General features: G+C 36.7%; 1 protein-coding gene across 2 annotated transcripts; it reads left to right on the top strand.

Moving 5' to 3' along the window:
• Window positions 1-5,337: 5,337 nt before the first annotated feature.
• Window positions 5,338-17,432, top strand: LOC129577116 (protein wech). 2 transcript variants are annotated; one of them, XM_055463577.1, is made up of 6 exons: window positions 5,338-5,516; window positions 6,066-6,347; window positions 12,369-12,647; window positions 12,970-15,139; window positions 15,263-15,418; window positions 15,746-17,432. In XM_055463577.1, exons 3-6 carry the CDS (start codon window positions 12,412-12,414, stop codon window positions 15,902-15,904), a joined length of 2,721 nt encoding a protein of 906 aa, XP_055319552.1. In that variant the 5' UTR covers window positions 5,338-5,516; window positions 6,066-6,347; window positions 12,369-12,411; the 3' UTR covers window positions 15,905-17,432. The 2 variants fall into 2 exon arrangements, with proteins under 2 accessions (XP_055319552.1, XP_055319551.1); XM_055463576.1 differs by having other exon boundaries at window positions 5,338-5,969.
• Window positions 17,433-18,680: the final 1,248 nt, after the last annotated feature.

The following is an 18,680-nucleotide window of genomic DNA, read 5'->3' as shown; positions in this document are numbered from 1 at the left end:
TCACACGTGAACAGTTCGAGGATGCACTGAAGGAAATCCAAGATGAAGGGATGATTGTTGTTATGGGCAAAAATACGATTCGAATATGCTGAAACAGAGCAGAGCATGGAACACCCACACACACATACTCACAACACATATTCACGTACAACAACACATCTCAAAACTCTCATTTCTGTTTACTTCATTTTTGGACCCATATTTAATATTTCAATTTATCGTTAATAGTTTGCACCGTATGATTGAAAGGTTGTTGTTAAGTTTTTTTTTGATAAGGTTTTTGAATTGATTTTCATTTTTTATTACGTACAAAACCGCTTTGAATACATGCCAACAATATGCATACCATTTGTTTTTTAATGAATTAAAAAAAGAACAGATTTTGATGACATAAGTCATGATGCAACTGTGACTTTTCATTTCAACCATTTTCCATAGGAATAATGAAAATGCTTTGTGCTTCAATGCCATTCATCTGGCTGGAATATTTCAGCTCTGTCATAATTTAAGTGGCAAAAAAAACGAAGATAAAATCTGATTCAAGAGAAGGGAATTTTCGTTTGTTAAAGAGAATTTGATTGTGCTGTAGCAATTACAGTGCCGCTGGGAGAAGAATGTGCATGGAATATTTTCAGTTGGTTCGATGGAACAAGTAAAGCAGCAAATGCTGATCATAATATGAAATCTACGAATGGATCGATATGCACACAAACAAACACATACCGAATCCATCTACAGGAACTGTTGATGCGATTGAATTACTTCGTTGACCATCATATTTCACATTTTCACATTTCATTAACTTGTTTGTGTTTAATTTGCAAAGTGTGGATGCCTGACAACCGGTACAAGGATTAAGGCAAAGGTGCATCCAAACAATGTGCGAAGAGTAAGGAAGAGAGAGAGAGAGAGAGAGAGAGAGAGAGAGAGTGTGTGTTCAGGGCACGGGAGAGACGGAGAAAGGGCGAATGAGAATAGATGAAAAATCGTTGATGTTTCGTTGTGCGGCTTTTGTTGCAATTCATCAATAGCATTTGTATTTAGTTATTCTTCATCGATACATTTTAGTTTGGTCCTTCGTGCGGTTGTTCTTGATTTTCTTCACTCAATCTCCTTTTTACCTTATTTTCCTGTTGTTGGTCATTGTTTCAGGTCTTTTCGTTGTTTTCATCTCGTTCTCTCTGCCACATTTTCTTTGCTTCAAACTTCTCTCTTTCGTACGCTCAAATTTTTGTTCATTGTTTGCCAGGGCTGATTGTTTCTCCATATCTCTTATTTGCTCGCTCGCTTTTTCTCTGTGTATTTGGTGAAATTCCTGGAAAATAGCTCTGAAATGTATTGATGTGCGCGCATTGAATTTTATGCCTTTTTTTCTCGAGATTTTGAGATTCCGTTTTCCCTTTATGCCTGCCTTACTCACTCTCCTTACTGTGTGCGCTGTGTACTATGTTTGGTATTCGGATAAATACGAACTCATTGTATGGCATTAGCATGGTCTTAGCTCGTCGAAATATATGTCAAAGTGATGGATGAAAGATGCATCAACACAATGGGCATCATCATACACCCATTGCTTGTGCTGAAAATTATAGCAAGAATAGACAAGCAAGAAAAATGAAACGAATGGCACACAAATCCACTTTCACCATGGCCAAGCAGCTATGCTTAGGAATAGATCTTGGCAATGTGCGGTTTTGTCATTTCTCATATTCATATTTGTAATTCAATTGCAGCAGCACAAGAATAAATGCTTCAAAAAACATTCTGCATTTTGCAACGATGAATTTATTCTCTCTCTGGCTTTCTCTATCTCCCTCTCTTCTGTGCCTGTGCATATATTTCGGGCGGGATTTACAGCAAGAATTTTTTTTTAACGAACAAAATTTAAGTGTACTTATCAAAAATGATGATCTAAGGGATTTTCGTCGAAACTTAATTTCAGTACATTTTTAGCACATTTTGTTTCTTCGTTGTTGTTGTTAAGAGTAGAAAAGAAAATTCTTCGACAAATTATCTACGTCAAATGTCGTTTGAAACTGACACAAACATAAAAAATCATATAACTCTCAAAAATTATTACCGACACTGATGAATACTTTATTCATCAAGATAAAAAAAATGTTTCGGTAAATAGGAGATAAAAGTAATTATAGGGAGAAAACCGCATAATATTTGCGGCGCCTATCGCCACCCTATTTCATACTCAAGAAAAATGCAATTTCGCTCCTCTGATTTCGGTTTGTTATTGTTATTGTTGGCGTTTCTTCCGCTTTTATTGTGCAGTCATATCAGAGAAGAAGAAGAAGAAGAAGAGAGAGAGAGAGAACATATATTCATGAGACTTTGATGCACTAGCCAGATCCGGTGTAGTAAAAGCAGGTCAAGAGTGTTGCTATCCTTTACAAAAAAAAATTCATTTCACAAGACATTTAAAAATAGAATAAACCGATAAAAACATCTGCGTCCAATTTGTGTGAGCGTTTACTTCTTCGTCTGCAAAGCATTCCACTTGAACAACACACTCAAGCCAAGAAGATCTCTCTCTCTCTCTCTCTCTCGTCCTTTCTTCATAAGTGGCCAAAAAATGTTTGGTTGTTGCTTTGAAGGATGAGAAATAAAAACGCCTTTACATGAATTACAAAAAACTCTACGATTATGTTTCTTTTGAGAGTCATCATCAGTAGTATTCATTTTGATTGGCTACCAACAATGGACCGACAATCATCATCATGAAGAAGAAAAAAAATCTTCTATGAATTCTTCAGTGATTTTATTTTTCTCGCTTCCTTTCATTCCCTTTAAAATTCACCATACTTGGGTCGGCTTTGTGTTTGCAATTTAGCGACGGGTGTTTTTGTGATAGCGCGTGCGTTTTATTAAATTAAATATTTAGCACTTCAGACGGATAAAGTTGATAGAAAGCGACCGGCTGGTTTCTTTTTTTTCTCGTGCCTGCATGTGTGTGCAGAAGTATTGACGAATTTGCAATTGTTGTTATTGGATTTGATCAATAATATGGAACATACAATAGTTTGATTGTCGGATTAGAACAAGACACATTTCGAATCGATCGCATATTGTGCCATGGTTTCTATGTGTCGATGGGTATGTGTGCGTGTGCATTTGCCTGTGTGTATGCGTGTATGCGTGCATTGCACACCCTCAACTAAATAGCGTTGATTCACCCACTGCCGGGCCCCGAACATTTCTTATTTTTATCCCGAAAAAGCCTAAATTTTTATGCCACACTACTCATTGGCAGCCATGTAGCACGACATATTTAAAGAGCCCAAAACGAAACGGTTTTATCCATATATCCGAGAACATTGCACATGCATTCCAACTAATCTAATGTATTGAATGCAATCGGTACCGTCGCCTTAATGTGAACATACGACGAAACACACAATGCAAAGCGTGCATCAACTTGCTTGTGGCCCTGTTTGCCTAATCATTTTTAATGATTTTGTTCATATATAGTAAATGAGTAAGCCATCGGTTGTTGTGTTCATGATCTTACTCAATAACGTCTGCATGCGATGATGCGATTGAGCTGAGTTATACGAGCATCGTTAATCGAACAGCGCTTCGCTTGAACGAAAGAGAGAGAGAGAGAGAGTGCGAGAGGGCGATAGAAAGTGAGATAGACAAGAGAGTGAGTGGAATATGCTTTGCACTACTCGATTCACTGTGTTGTATGCAGGTAGTGAAAAAGAATACTGAAATTCGGTTATTCGCGTTTTTGTAACACAATCATCATATCGGATGAGAGACGCACAGCACAACACAACAGATCGAAGGATGTTGAATATTGCATTTCATCGAGAGCAATATATTCTGAATGAGAGACGGGAAATTTTAATTTGAGACATTCAGTTTATGAAACATGAAGTGTGTGTTCTTTTTCTATAAGTTTTTATCTTTTGAACAAATGAACAGAGAAAAAAAAACAAACGAGCTCATCTGCTATTCAACTTGCCTTAATTGCTATTTAAAAATGCGTTCGAGTTTAGTTTGCAAAGAACTTCAACGCAGAAAAAACACAACAACAACAACAACAAGCAGACACATAGAGAGAAATTGAACAATGTCAACGAAAAATGAACATGGAAATTATAGTTGGATGGAATCGATTTCAATTGAAATCGTTGCATTTCGAATAATTGAACGGTGTTCCATTAAATGTTGTGCATGATGAAAAGTCTGTCGTTGCTCAACATTTATTTGTTGTGCCACAAACCGGAGAAGGCAATCGAACGAACGAACGAGTGAGCGAGCGCAGGCAACGCATTTGACAATCGGTAGGTTCAGGCACACACAACGGTTTTATGTTTTGTTGTTTCATGTTCACCATTTTCAATTTGTGTGCATGGGTTTGGTTGTTCAATTTTTATGTTAAGATCCCTTCAATTTTCCATGCAGTTCGACGGCTGAATGCAGTTTTGCCTGAATACCAAGATAGAGAGAAAAGAGCCTATCCATAAAGAGAAATTGACGCATTTTTAGGGGTTCTTTTTCATTATATAATAATAATAATAAATTCTTGACTAAAAGCAACAACAGCAGCGAGTATGGTGCGAGAGCGCTTCAACGACAAGCCATCAGCAATGTTCGGATGGATTGGTGATAGGAAAGAGATAGAAATGTAGGCTGCTCGAGCATTAAACTGCTGTATGTTTGAATGTGATCAAGAGAGAAGGAGAGTGAGACGGGGAGAAAGAACATTGACGAACAGAAAAAAGGGCCAAAAACGCATACAAATGAACCGACTTCAGCACCGACCTCTCGAGAAGAGAGAACAAGACAAATCAAATGCACACGCATAAGCAACGTACAGCCAATGTTGAAAATCGAACACAAGCGTACGCACCACCGAACGAAAGTGCACAGTGACGAACGACACCATAACATTCATACACTACGTGCCCAACCGAACCGATAACGATTAGAAGATTTATTTTTTTTCTCGGTGAAACATTTTTCTTCTTCTTTTTCTTCTTGTGTGTGTCTCTTCTATTGTAGCCTATGCTTTTCGGTGTATGCACACTACATCTCGCTTCCCCCTTCTCTCTTTCTCTCTTTCTCTCTCTCTCTCTCCCTCTGTGTGCTGTTCATACCCATCGGCTTCGTCGGTCACACACAGTAAGCCTTAATTCCGCATTCTTTTCTCACTCTCTCTCACTCTCTCTCACTCTCCCGTACACACTCTCTGTTTCCTTTTTTTCAGTTGCCGCTCGGCACACACTTGTGCAACTGTATTGGTGCAGCGCACATTTCATGTCTGTGTACAACAACAGTTTTATTTCAATATATTCTGTATATAGAGTCTATGCACTTGGAACCATTTAGTTAGTTTAGTTCTGAAAATCACACTGAAAATAGTCGCATTCATTTTTCTATTTGTCCATTATTAGATTCAATATACATATTTTTTTTTTTTGTTTAGTTTTTATGTTTCGACAACACCAAATAGAATTAGAATAATTTGACCAAAATAACCGAAAAAAGCGACTGAAGTAAATCGATACTAGAGTTAAGAGAAAATTTTGCATTTTTTTTTTTGGCCATCAAACGCCAAAAAATAGCACCATTACACGGACACTGGAATCAAACCAAATGTGATCGAATTTGTGCGGTTTTTTTCGTTCATTTTTTTTTTCATTTTTCTTTTCATTTTTTGTGTTGAGTCAAAATCAATTGTTTGTCGTTTGTGAATTTTGTCTAAAAGACCGTGCGAAATAGAACAAGACAAAACGAATATCGGGACATAACATTTGAATAAGTTTTTTTTCTCTTGCGTCGCAGAGACGCGGTTATTTAAAGAGAAATACGGAAAGAGAGAGAGAGAGAGAGAGAGAGATTCTTCGAAGTGAATGCAACTACGACAACGACAATAACAACAACAGAGAAGGAAACAAACTTTAAAAATAAACTTTTCCATGCTGCAACAGCATCGCGCTTCATCAAATGTAATTTGAACGCTAGCATTTTTCCAGTTTCTCTTTCTATCTCTTGCATTTGAACGGTACCATTCGGGTGTTTTTTTTGCTCACTGGATTCGACAGATCGGATCGCATAAACTTTGCATCAACGTAGTTGAATGTCACCCGAAAAAATTCGACCGTATTGAAAAGTTACCGCAAAATAATTAAAGCAAAAAACAAAACAAAACAAAAACGAACGGAAAAACGGGATCGTTACTTTGTCCAAATTGCAATTTCGGCGTCCACGAGAATATTCATTTAGGTAGTTTGGAGACGAGATGCTGCATCAATCAAGTGCGCATCACAACATCAGCTGCTGTTAGAACGGGTGAATTATCGCAGAACGACACAAGACGGGAAAATGTAAGTTTATCGGTTTTTTTTCCCTTCGCAAATTTGCAAGTAAATTACAATTAGAGTAGATTTTGCTTTGGCTTTCCCTCTCCTCCTCCCATTGGATTTGGAATATTTCGATTGTGTTTCAGCACTTGCTCGAAATCAGCAATCGCATTCGGTGGCAAAGATTAACGGGTAATCAAAAATGAAACATTCAACACATGACAAAATCGTCTTGCCTATCCGCTTGCTGTCGATTTAAATGCTTTACTGTTAGTTGACTTCTTTTATTTTTTTTTCAACTGTCTTTTTATCATCGAGCATTTTGAGCCAATCGAAACGACAAGCTTTTTGAATTCCGGCCTCTGTTTTTTTTTTCGTTTTTGTTGTTCCTTAGGCTAAATCATTTTTCCAAGAAATAATTTACCATTTGAAAATTACCGAAATTCGTTTGAGTTTGCGCCTGCGCAACACATGCACTCCAATCGAAGAGACTAGAAAATTGAAGTGGCACAACCAAATATGCTACCGAAACGACCGATTCGGATGGTACGCTGCTGTGTTGCCACCAAAAATGCAGTTGGGCGCGCATTCGTTTTGGCTTGATGTATGGCACAAGAGGAAAACATGTGTGCGTTTGTATGTGTAATGCAAGTCATATTAGGCGTTGACGCTCAAGTGATTCGGATGTGCTCATGGATTTTGGGATGTAAGCATCTTCGACACCCTCACCGAAATTCATGTTTCTTTTTTTATCCACTCTTCTCTATCTATCTATCTATCTATCGAATGCCTATTGAGCATCGGTCTCAATCCAAAATATATGTGGCTTTATCGGCTCAACATCGCATCGAATGCGCAATCAAATTGTTTGTGTGTGTGTAGAGAGAGAGAGAGAGAGAGAGAGAGAGAGAGAAATATTTTGCATGCACACGATAAAAAGAAATCCCATTTCTTCAATGTTTTTTCCCATTAAAAAGAGAAAACAATCCCCGAAAACCAAATTTGCCTAGATTCTACGGAACTAATCTTCGGTGTTGGAATTCAAATTCGTGTCAAATGTTTTGGTTGTTTATTATTGTGGAAATGGAAATGTTAATTTGTTTCCGATATTTGCATGATTTATAGAGACATTTTGTGGGGTTGGCTAATAAAAGAGTCATTTTGTGTGTATTTGTGCGCGTGGTCGAAAAGTAAATTTCGTTGCAATACATTTTAGTCAATTCAAACACAAATGCAGAGCGAGAGAGAGCGAGAGCGGAATTTAATATGAGCAGCTGCTTCGACAAATCCATTTTTGCGAAAACAATAAATTGTGATGAATCAATGGTCCGAAACGAATCGGATTTATTCCAATTTCAAAAGTATTACTCGAATCGACATGCGAACTGTACATACACATAGGCCACATACATAGGCCAACACACACAAGCCCACACGGCCGAGGGGGATGAAATCAAAATGTACATAAATTTATGGGTAAAGATTGCGAAATTGTTCCCATGATACATGCATACACACAAATAGAAAGAGACAGTACCGAGAACAGAGCACTAAATCATGTCAAAATGTTGAAAGGCAATTGTTTAATCGCAATCGATATTGTAATCTGTCTCTCTTTGCTGTTGCTGCTCGCTCTCAGTTTTTAAGCAATTACACGAAAGATCATAGATCCATAACCACAGGCACTGTCGTCCAGTCGTATTAAAAGTGAAAACAGAGAGAAAGAGCCAACTCAAAATGGAATCGGCGCATGTCGAGTCTGTCTTCTATTTATTTTTTGTGTTGTTGTTTTCGAATCGGTGTTGATGTTTTGATCATGGAACACTTTTTTCTGCCTCCTCTTGCATTCACCGAGCATTCATCTTTAAAGTGTTTCTATTTATTCTTAAAAACCCGAAGGTGGAGAGCGAATGAAAGAAAAAAACAGAGAAAAAAATTCTGGAAAATCTCAACGAGAATGATTCTCTCTTAATTTGTCGGTGTTTTGTGTTTTTTATTCATTCGTATCGTTTTTTTTTTCGCTGCATCACTCGACCAATTACCAAAACTAATCGACACATATTCCAAAGCCAGTGTTTTTTTTCTGAATCAAAATCACTTTTGCCTCCACCGCCATCGCCGTCGTCGCCTCGGAAAAACAAACTCGACCAGACAGTAAAATATTGAATGTTGTTTTTTTATTACTGTCTTCTTGCTTGTTCAGAGCAGCAAACCATCAGAAACCATGATCTCGTGTAAATAGAACACATGAAAGCCCAAAGAAACAGAGAAAATAATAGAAACCAGAACTTTCAAATTAATGGCCAACTGAGAGAGTCATGAGCATGAATTCCATTTCTTTTACGCTGTTGCGCTTTGTTTTCGTCGACGAATGTTCTCTCTCTCTCTCGCTCTCTCTCTTCTCCGTTCCTTTTCTTTCTTTCTGTCTTCTGGTTACTTTATTATGACTTCCTTCTTTTGTTTACGTTTTGAGCGAGATTTTGATTAGAGCGTGTGTAAGCTGAACTGAAGTGTACACATTCGTATCACACATACATATGTGAAATGAAATGAATACATGCACAATGCACATCCCAATCCAATATTATACGCCATCTATCTACAATTTGGTCTAATATGTTTAATATTAATATCGTTTTGGTAAATGATCATCAATTTACATTTTCGGTTCGGAATCCATGTTATCATCTTTTGCTCTCGTTCATTTCATTTTTTCGACACACAGCCACAACTGGCCGGACTTCATTGTTTTTATATTTGGATCGATATAGACGATTTTTATTCGATGTTTCACATCTTGTTGCTATTGATGTTGCTGTTTGCTCTTCGTGTGTGTGCGCGCGCGTATGTCTCATTTCATCAGTATCACATTCGCATGTTAGGGATCATATGTGCACCCTTGTTTATCCCCGCAGCATTTAATTTATCGATATTACTAGAATGCACGCTGCCACCACCACCACCGCTTTCATTTTGCCCAGATAAAATTCATTATGGAAACCATTTCGGTTGTGCGTAAATTTCATGGGCAAAAATTATAAATATTTTATCAATATATGAGCATATTCCGAGGAGGTTGTTTGATTTTCCATCTCGCCACTTCTCATTACTTCTACGCATACACCGATGCCAATGACGATGGCCAAAAGTATATATTTGGTAAATTGTTGATGGGATTTAGTCGTTTGAGACATTGATAGACACATACTTAATATTGCAACACGGAAGAGAAGAAAAGTAAAAAGAAAAAAGTAACACGGGTAACAGTGTGGTGGATAAAGTTTGTGGGGATTGTTATTTCTTCTTTCATTCCACTCCACTACGCAATAGTAGTGTGTCCATTTATACGTAGGACCGATAAATTAACTATATAAACATGCGTGCACAATTCAAAAACAAGAGCCAAATGATACACACGGTAAACAAGAGCATCACACACCAAAAAAAGGAAGCACAACGACTGCGAGTGAGAGAAAGTGGCTGAGTCGAACGACGACGAACAAATTAGGGGAGAACATTTTTCCGTGCTTGAAATTGTTACTGTTATCCTAACCTTTGTCAAATGGAAACAAAATCAGCAAAATTTTATTTCAACACATAAAACTGATCTCTCATCCCATGAACTTTTCTGTAAGCTGAATTATTGATGGCGGTGCGCATTTTGCTAAAAACCATTCGTTAGATTTTATTTCGCTCTTCGCTCATATCATCGTGACGATGATTCTTCTTTCTTCTTCTTATTTTGCTCTCGCCAAAACGAAAAACTTATACGGTGTGTTTTGCTCAATGTCGCCACATACACAAACACAACAGCGTGAGCGTTAAAGTTAGACGATGGGATAGTACAAACGAGAATGAGTGAGTGCGTACATGCAATCGCCTAACGAATTCATTTGCGAAATAAAGATACAGATTACAGAGAGTAAAAGCCGCGTCAGCAGTAACAAAAGTGGAGTAACAATTTTGAAGAAGCAGCGAAATAAAGAGAAAGAGAGAAAGGGAGAAAGAGCAGGCAGGAAAAAGGGTCGGTTTTTATAAGGAAATATACAACGAAAAAATATTATGTGAGGGTAATGTGTCATTGCTTGATAATCGTGCACCGAATTCACTGCATATTTTTCCTATTTCGTTCCATTTTCCATCCAATTCTCTCAATTCTCTTATGTTTTTCCCCTTTTTTCCTTGTCTGATCTTGAACAAGGCAAAAATAGCTCGAATCCTCGGGCTCGATATCATTTTTATATATATGGATGAGTGTGTGTGTTTTTTTTTTCATTTCTTTTTCGACTGATAGCAAAATCAACTGCATCGCTGTCAGTAGAAGAAATTGATGCCGTATTCGGTTTTCGGGGAATTTATCCAAATCCCCCCGAAAAAAAGAAGAAAGAAAGCGAAAAAAATATTGAAAAGAAATAAGAAGGGTGATGCTGAGCTATATGGCTTCAAACAATATCTGCAATGTATACACAAAGTGCAGAAAAACACCTTGTGCTGCCTCATGTTGTTTTCTCATTTCAAGACAAACTACACGTTACAATAGATTTTTTATTATTCTCTGCGCTGGCTGTGTTGTGCTTGTAGTTGCTCTGCAACCCACACCAAACGACGAGTCTTCGTTCACACAGTTCGAGCTGCCGAATAGCAGCGTGGAAAAAAAACGATGCATTTTAAAATACATTTTCCGAGTAGGAAAAGAGAGAAACGCAATGTTTTTTCCAAAAATAGAATGGTTTGAATTTTTGCAACACATTTACGCGACTCAACGAGGCTCATTCGATGTTAAATTTGTTTTACGAAATTGGTTTTCCTCCCTCACGTTCTGGATGCATTAATGTCGTAAATCGCACAAACAATGCGAGAGAAGAAAGCGAGTACGAAATAGAGGCAATAAGATGGAGAACGTTTAACCAAATCCATCGAGTTGGTTATTTGAATCACAAAACATAAGCCGAAAAATTCATTTTAGCTTCATTTGCTATTTCCATTTTACACGATGACTGAATGTGTCTGTATATACCTTTTTCATATTACGTCGTTGTCTACCTGAGACTAACCGAATTGAAAATAAAAATGAATGCATTTACAATGTTACCATTGTTTGGATGCAGCGTAAGCACACAAAAACTACCCCCGAAATAAGTGCATACGATACAGAGAGAATAGCAGCATAACACACAACCAGAGAGAAAGAAAAAAATGTTGTCGACAGAATACAAAAATAAAACGAGAGGCTAACGTATAACACAGAGAAAATATTTTAGTTCGAGATGCTTGTTTTGTGTGTGTACGTGTGTGCTTGTGAGTCACCGAAAGAGCGAGAAAGAGAGAAAGAGCATTCTCGAAATGCTGTTTTTGTTGTTGATGATGTGCGTTGCAAGCGATAATGTCAATTGTGTTTGTGTACGCATTCACATTTTAGGCTCACTCATTCAAGGCTTACACAATACGTTGATTCTCTTTACACAGAATTTTGTAGATAGATTTGGGCTAAAATTCAATGGAAGAAAAGCAAGTAGAAAAAAAAATTGAGATTTGAGGCAAATTCATGGAAACATTGAACAAAAATTGGGATAGTACAGAATTGAAAACATGAAAACGGAAGTAGGTGAAATAAAAACCAAAATTGAAACTCCGCAGCATTTATTTGTACAACTGAGGAAAAAGTTTGATTGAAAAGAGAAAAAATCTGAAGAACTAGAGACGCATCTGAACGACGACATAAGAATCCGTTGTTTTATTTATTCAAATATATTTTGGCGCTAAAAAATCTCGAAATGAATCGAATGATGAAGCCATTTTATTTTCATGAATCGTTTGTGAGTTCCTAAACGAATGAATCGTTTAATATATCTTTTTTTTCTTTCAAAACTATCAAACTATGATCCTTCATCAGTTTTTCCCTCTATTTTATGCGAATTTCCGCACCATTTTTGCAGTTTATTTTGTAGATGTCTCCTCAGCCGATAGTTTTTTCTTGAAAAGAAATACTTTTGCAAATTGTTTACTTTTATAACAACCATGTTTTTTTCCCTTTCTCAATTTCAGCCATCGACGACATAACATCCACCGTAGCCCACGTGTAGGCATTATGGTACTGAATGGAAAAGAAAATTTACATCCAAATTCATCGCAACAAAATGAGCTTACAAACATTGATACGAATGCCATAAAACCATTGGGAAGTTTACTTGAACAATCGACAACGTCGATAATAGGCGCACAGCGACCGTTACTTTTCTCCGAAATTGTTTTTAGTGATGTTAATGGAAAACAATTTGGAATATCCTGCACGAATTCATTTACAAATTCAACAAATACTTTAACGTAAGTACCAAAAAAATAATGCGATTAAAATCAAAGCCCGACAACAACAACATCAAACAAACCGGTTTGGAAAACTGTATCTTCAGAACGAAGTAATTTTTCAATTCAAAACTTTAGTTTCAAATTAAATATTCATCCAGAGTGGGTATCCTAATAAAATACCCTTTTAAAAAGGACACTTTGATAAAGTGATTTGAGTGTAGCTGGAAATATTGATAGCATAAAACTTTTTTAATTGGGTTCAACTTATTCCAACATCTTTTTCCATTTCCATTTTTCTCTCTCCCCCCATCTGCCGATGTCTGCCGTTTCGCCGATGCAGTAATTCTCTTCAATTCCAAACGCAACACAATATGAACGGCATATTTAATCCTGGTTTCAGTGCACCTGCACCGAATATGTTCGGTCCGATTGGTTCACAATTGTCAACGATATCGAATTCATCGTCACCAACGAGTACAAATAGCGGTGATCCACATATGGAGTCAATCATGTGGCTTGGAGCCGTTGGAACGTCACTGGCATCAAATTGTTCGCCAGTCAATGATTTCGCTTCAAGCATTCAATTCAACAGCGATGGCCCGTTCTTCAGCAATAGCAACGTATGCGGTAGCTGTGAACGACTTACACCCGAAAATCATTGCTACGATTGTAGCGACAGTTTGTGCAATCGTTGTGTTGTACTGCACATGCGTAATTTTTCAAATAAAAACCATACGGTACAAAAGATTAACAACATTTCACCGCCAAATGCAATGAGCCGCATGCCACGGTTCCCATCGCCACGACGCGTTGACGTCGACAATCAATGTGATATCCACTATGAAGTGCTGCGATACGTGTGCGAATCGTGTAAAATTATCATTTGCCAGGAGTGTTCGTTGCGCGATCACAAGGAACACCACTGTACATTTATCGATACATATGTGGAAAACCCGTTAAAAACCATTCAAGATCTGATGGATGTGGCCAGCGCGGCCAAGGGTCAAATCAAGAAAAGCATCGATCGTGTGATGAGATTCAATCATTATTTGGATCGGGATGTGCATGACATTAATCAGCGTAGTCGAAAGAGTGGTGTTCGGGCGACAAATGGAACCATCAACAGTGCCATCAGCAATGCAATTCTTCGGTGCGAAGAAAAAGATCATGTTTTTGCTGAACTTCTCGAGAAATTTCGGCTGCAAAAAGGCGCCATTTACATGGATCAATCGAGCAGCCTTCGTGCCGCACTGGCTGGAATTGCCACTGTTACCGATGATCTGAAAAAGATCCGTAAAACACTGCACGAATACACGCCATTCAATTTGGCCAAAGCACTCATCGATGCCGACAATAAAATCGATCATTTCATGAAACAAACCAATAAATTGATTCCAGCACCGGTGAATGTTCAACAGTTCCTTATCTCATTGGAGCGACGCAACGAACAACAACAACAACAACAGCAACAGCAAATCGTGCCCGATTTACAGCATTTGGTACAAAACACCGCCAGCCTATTGCATCCGGATATTGCTGCTCTGGTTGCCAGCACCAGTCAATTAAGCCTCATGTCGAATAACAATGCTGGAAAACCAGCACGTCGCCCGATTGTCCGCTCAAATCGCACCATGCATTCAAATAACAATCCGCAAATTCTGTTGCCACCGAATTTGCCGAATTTGGGCCAACAACCATCCACATCGGCTCTGTCTGCCTGGACCAATGGGCCAACGTTATCGATGAACATGCCAATGACCAACAATGATTTGTTTCGAATGCAAAACAATGACCTGTTCCCGAGCTTTAACGCTTTCAATACATCACCACCGCAATACGCTACGAACATTTACAATTTCAACGATGAACCGCCAGCGTTTGGTCAATGCATTTTCAATTTGGAAGGTTCAGTCATTGCCATACGCCGTAATGAACCATCACTTTCGTTTGCATACGATGGATCACTTGAAGGCCAACTGAGCCGACCATGGGGTGTTTGCGTTGACAAAGATGGCAATATTATCATTGGTGATCGTCGTAATAATCGTATTCAGGTATTTTATCCGGATGGACAATTTAAATTTTCATTCGGTTCAAAGGGCTCATTGGATGGTGAATTGGAATTACCAGCCGGTGTTACGACCGATCGTCAAAATCGTATCATTGTCGCTGACAAAGATAATCATCGTATACAAATTTTCTCATCGACCGGTCGCTTCATTCTGAAATTTGGGTGCTATGGCCGTGACCTTGGTGAATTCCAATATCCGTGGGATGTGGCAACCAATTCGAATGGTCACATTCTGGTGACCGACACGCGCAATCATCGCATTCAAATGTTCACATCGATGGGACATTTCATCACAAAATACTCATTCGAAGCGTACTATGATCGACACCTAAAGAGCCACATCACACCTAGAGGCATTTGCTTTACGCCTGAAGGTGATATCTTAGTCACAGACTTTGAAAATCATCGCATCATGAAAATGGATGGCAATTTAACCATGGTGAGTGTATATGTATATTCCAATTTTTGATTGGATTCCCATTTCCTTGGATGCAGAAAGGCAAACAGAAGAATTGAACAGAAGATAAAAAAAACGTTACTTATCAAATTTCCCATTCATCAGGTGAAGCTAGTGCGTGGTCATGAGGGTGAAGGCGAAGTGCATGAATTTAATCGGCCATCAGGCTTATGCTGTGATGACAAAGGTCAAGTTGTAATAGCTGATTCAAAGAATCAACGCGTTCTGATTTATAATACCGATTTCGAGTTTCAATGGATGGTAAGTCAATGGGATTCTCATACATTTTGCTTTTTAAATTGGTGTTGATTGAAATCGATGATAAGTGCAATTCGAATGGTCATTGATTTTCACACCAAGAGAAGAAGACAACTATTTTTAGCGCATTGTTTTTGTTTTACCATTTTTATTCAATACAATTCAAAAGAAGTGTATACAAATACACAGAGAATAGGATTAAAACTAAGAAATACGGCCAAAGATAACCAATGCAATAAATAAAATGCAAAAAAGAAATTGACAAACCCCAAGATGGCATGAAAACTAACCGAAATTTTGTTGTTTGATCTATATTCTATATCTATATAGTTGGATTTGCGTCGCACATTATCGGAGCTAAACAACGAAAAGGATCGTCCGAGCGATGTGGCAATATTACCTGATGGTCGCATCGTTGTACTGTTTGAAACGTCGCCAGACACAAAAGATTTCCCGCATCCGCTGAAAACCTTCGTTCAAATTTACTAAATTGAAAGAAAGCAATAATGAAAATTCTAGTGTGTTTGTTACAAGACGAATGACGAGAGGGTGGTATTTTTTTTACAAATGTATTGACATATTAATCGATTCGCAATCGACCAATATTTTTTTTATATCTCTATAATATATAGCTATATATATATATATTTTGCGATGACGATGTAAGATATCAAATGAAGAAACAATTTAAGGACTTAACAATGTTCTGTCAAAACACTGGAAAAAGCGAACAAAATGCAATGTTCAAGACTGACACGATTAGATAAGAACGAAGGAGAAAGACTGCATTTAATTAGATAAATTTTTGTAATGAGATTGAAGAGACTGAACAGTTAATTATATATATCTATGCTGTACAACTGAAACTGAATGGACTAAAACTCACCGATATTTGTAGTATAAATTCTAGCGTGCTTTGATTGAATGTCAATCGCATAATGAAATTTCTTTTTTTTTCACTGTCATGTTATTGAACGTAGATAATAATATATATTTTTTTGTTAGGTTTAGCCAAAATGAATGGGAGAGACTTTGAAAGACCGAAAAATAGCAATCGATAACAATCAATTTAGCAATGTATGAATATAAGAAATTCTTAAAGTTCCTTCCGAGAGCAAGATAACAGTTTGTTTTTTTTTGTGTATATCTAGAGGAGAAATGACTGACAATTTACTTTGCTACAGTGGAGGCCTTTGAGCATTTAACGAATTATTTTCTAGATAAATTGTATTACAAATAAATTTATTCACATTTTTTTCTGTACGCTAAGATCGCTTAAGATAAAAAAAACACACACACACACATTTAACACGGGTAGCATTTGAATGTTAAGTTTCATCGATATGATTATTTCGAATCGATAACATACTCATCGAATTTCAAAGTGAAGATAATTCCAGAAAAAAAAAACTTAACAAAATGCCAGCTAATTAAGTAGAACATTTTATGATTTAACAACTAAGTTTAATACACCCATAAAAACACACATATGCACATACAAGCAAGTGTTGCAATATGCATTTCACACACGAGTGATTTATGTAAAACAGAAAAAAGTAAGCACCAAAAATCGGAATGGTGTGTAAAATTGAAAGAATGTATAATCTGGATGGAGAGAATAACGACTAAATTGTATGCCGAATTTTTGTGATTTATTTACACGTAGTTGGAAAGGAGGTTTTAAATTTTTCTTTCGTTTAGTTCACAACCTCAGAAGAAAAAGAAAAAAAGAAGATCGATAGCAGTCTTTAATTTTGATTTAATTTGCACTCATTTACGATTTTCATTCTCTTATTTTTTGTAATTTTTTTTTTCTAATTTGTCATATATGATTTATATTCAAAGTGCCAATTGATTGGAAAGTTTATTGAAACTGCAAAGTTACCGAAAATGAAACAAAGCAACAAAAACATATTGCAATTTTCAAAATGGAATGTTATGAACAAGAATATTGATGGAAAAAATAACGAGTAATAAATGGAAAAGAAAATCTTGATGCAAGGTTCAGCCAAACAAATTTTTACTTTTAAATTTCGAATAAACGAATGAATACGGAGGGAATACGGCAAAGCCATCGAATCAGAACATTGACAAATTCAAACTCAACTTAATTTTGATTGGCACACACAAACAACACGCAATCACAATCGATGATGACAATGACAACCATGCATAAATAATTGGAATCTTTGTGCGTGAATACACTCACAAATACCCCAAATTTGGCTGTTTATTTTATTTTTTTTCTTTGAATTAAAAATATATTTAAATTTTGTAAAAAAAAAAAAATAACGATGATAAAGCAAAACCATTTTAATTTTTTTGAAAAATTAATCGCAGACAGGCTAATGAAAATGCAAGGACTATGAGTACTTATAAAAAAAAAACGAAAATTTTCGATAACGAAATCAATATATTTGTGAGATCAATTAAAACAAAAATCGAGTCGGTAGGAGTTTTTTTTTTCTTCTAAATTGTCCACAAGTATTTTAAATTTTTTGTGTGAAACAGATGATAAACTGATTGAAAAAAAAGTAGAAAAAGATAAGAAAAATCCCAATGAAAACAACACGTATTGGCAACGTAAAATTTAGGGAATGAAAAGCCAAGTAAACGAAATTATATTTTCTCTTTGGAAAATTGAAAAAAAAACACGCGATATTTAGTTTGTAAGTTGAAATGAACGACAAAAAAAAAGAAAACCATGTATTATTTTGGACATTCAACCACAAATTTACCTCAGGATATTTCTCCTTACCAAAACCATTTAGTGAGCTAGGTATTGCAGAAAATTTCGAAATGATAGACTTTAAGTTGAAACATTGATTATTTGAAACAAACGGGAGAACAAAAAAAACACCCCGAATCACAAACGAAAGAGTGGTGCATTCAGAACTATTATCATCGACCAAAACTGATTCACTGCCCACCGCGCCAGAGAATAAGATTTAGAGAAGAAGAAATGTATTTTTCGTGACGATACATGTTCGTCATACGTATTTCCAATGATGACGATGATAATTTAAGACGAACCAATGTCGAGAACATTCAACATTTTATATCAACTTGATCAAAATTTTTCCTCATTTAGATACTTAAATATATTTTTTTCCTAAGAAATTTTGAAAAACACACCACACTCACGAACAAAAAACAAAAAAAAATCAAACATTTCGATGTTTTAAGCCTCAATCAAGTATACAGTATTTTTACGATGTTCACGAGAATGTAACAAAGTATTTTCATGAAGTACGTCGAATTCATG

This window comes from Sitodiplosis mosellana, unplaced genomic scaffold (assembly GCF_009176505.1).
Source record: "Sitodiplosis mosellana isolate CC-2019 unplaced genomic scaffold, AAFC_SMos_1.0 Smas_scaffold_6197, whole genome shotgun sequence".
NCBI classification, from domain to species: Eukaryota; Metazoa; Arthropoda; class Insecta; order Diptera; family Cecidomyiidae; genus Sitodiplosis; species Sitodiplosis mosellana.
Note: the sequence above shows the minus strand (reverse complement) of the source record. Positions and strands in the feature narration are given on the sequence as shown.

Bases quoted from the DNA above. Each gene is read 5' to 3' on its own strand.
- LOC129577116 (XM_055463577.1), top strand. From the start codon at position 12,412: ATGGTACTGAATGGAAAAGAAAATTTACATCCAAATTCATCGCAACAA. The intron at 15,140-15,262 runs GTGAGTGTATAT...CCCATTCATCAG, and splicing joins TGGATGGCAATTTAACCATG to GTGAAGCTAGTGCGTGGTCA. The intron at 15,419-15,745 runs GTAAGTCAATGG...ATATCTATATAG, and splicing joins ATTTCGAGTTTCAATGGATG to TTGGATTTGCGTCGCACATT.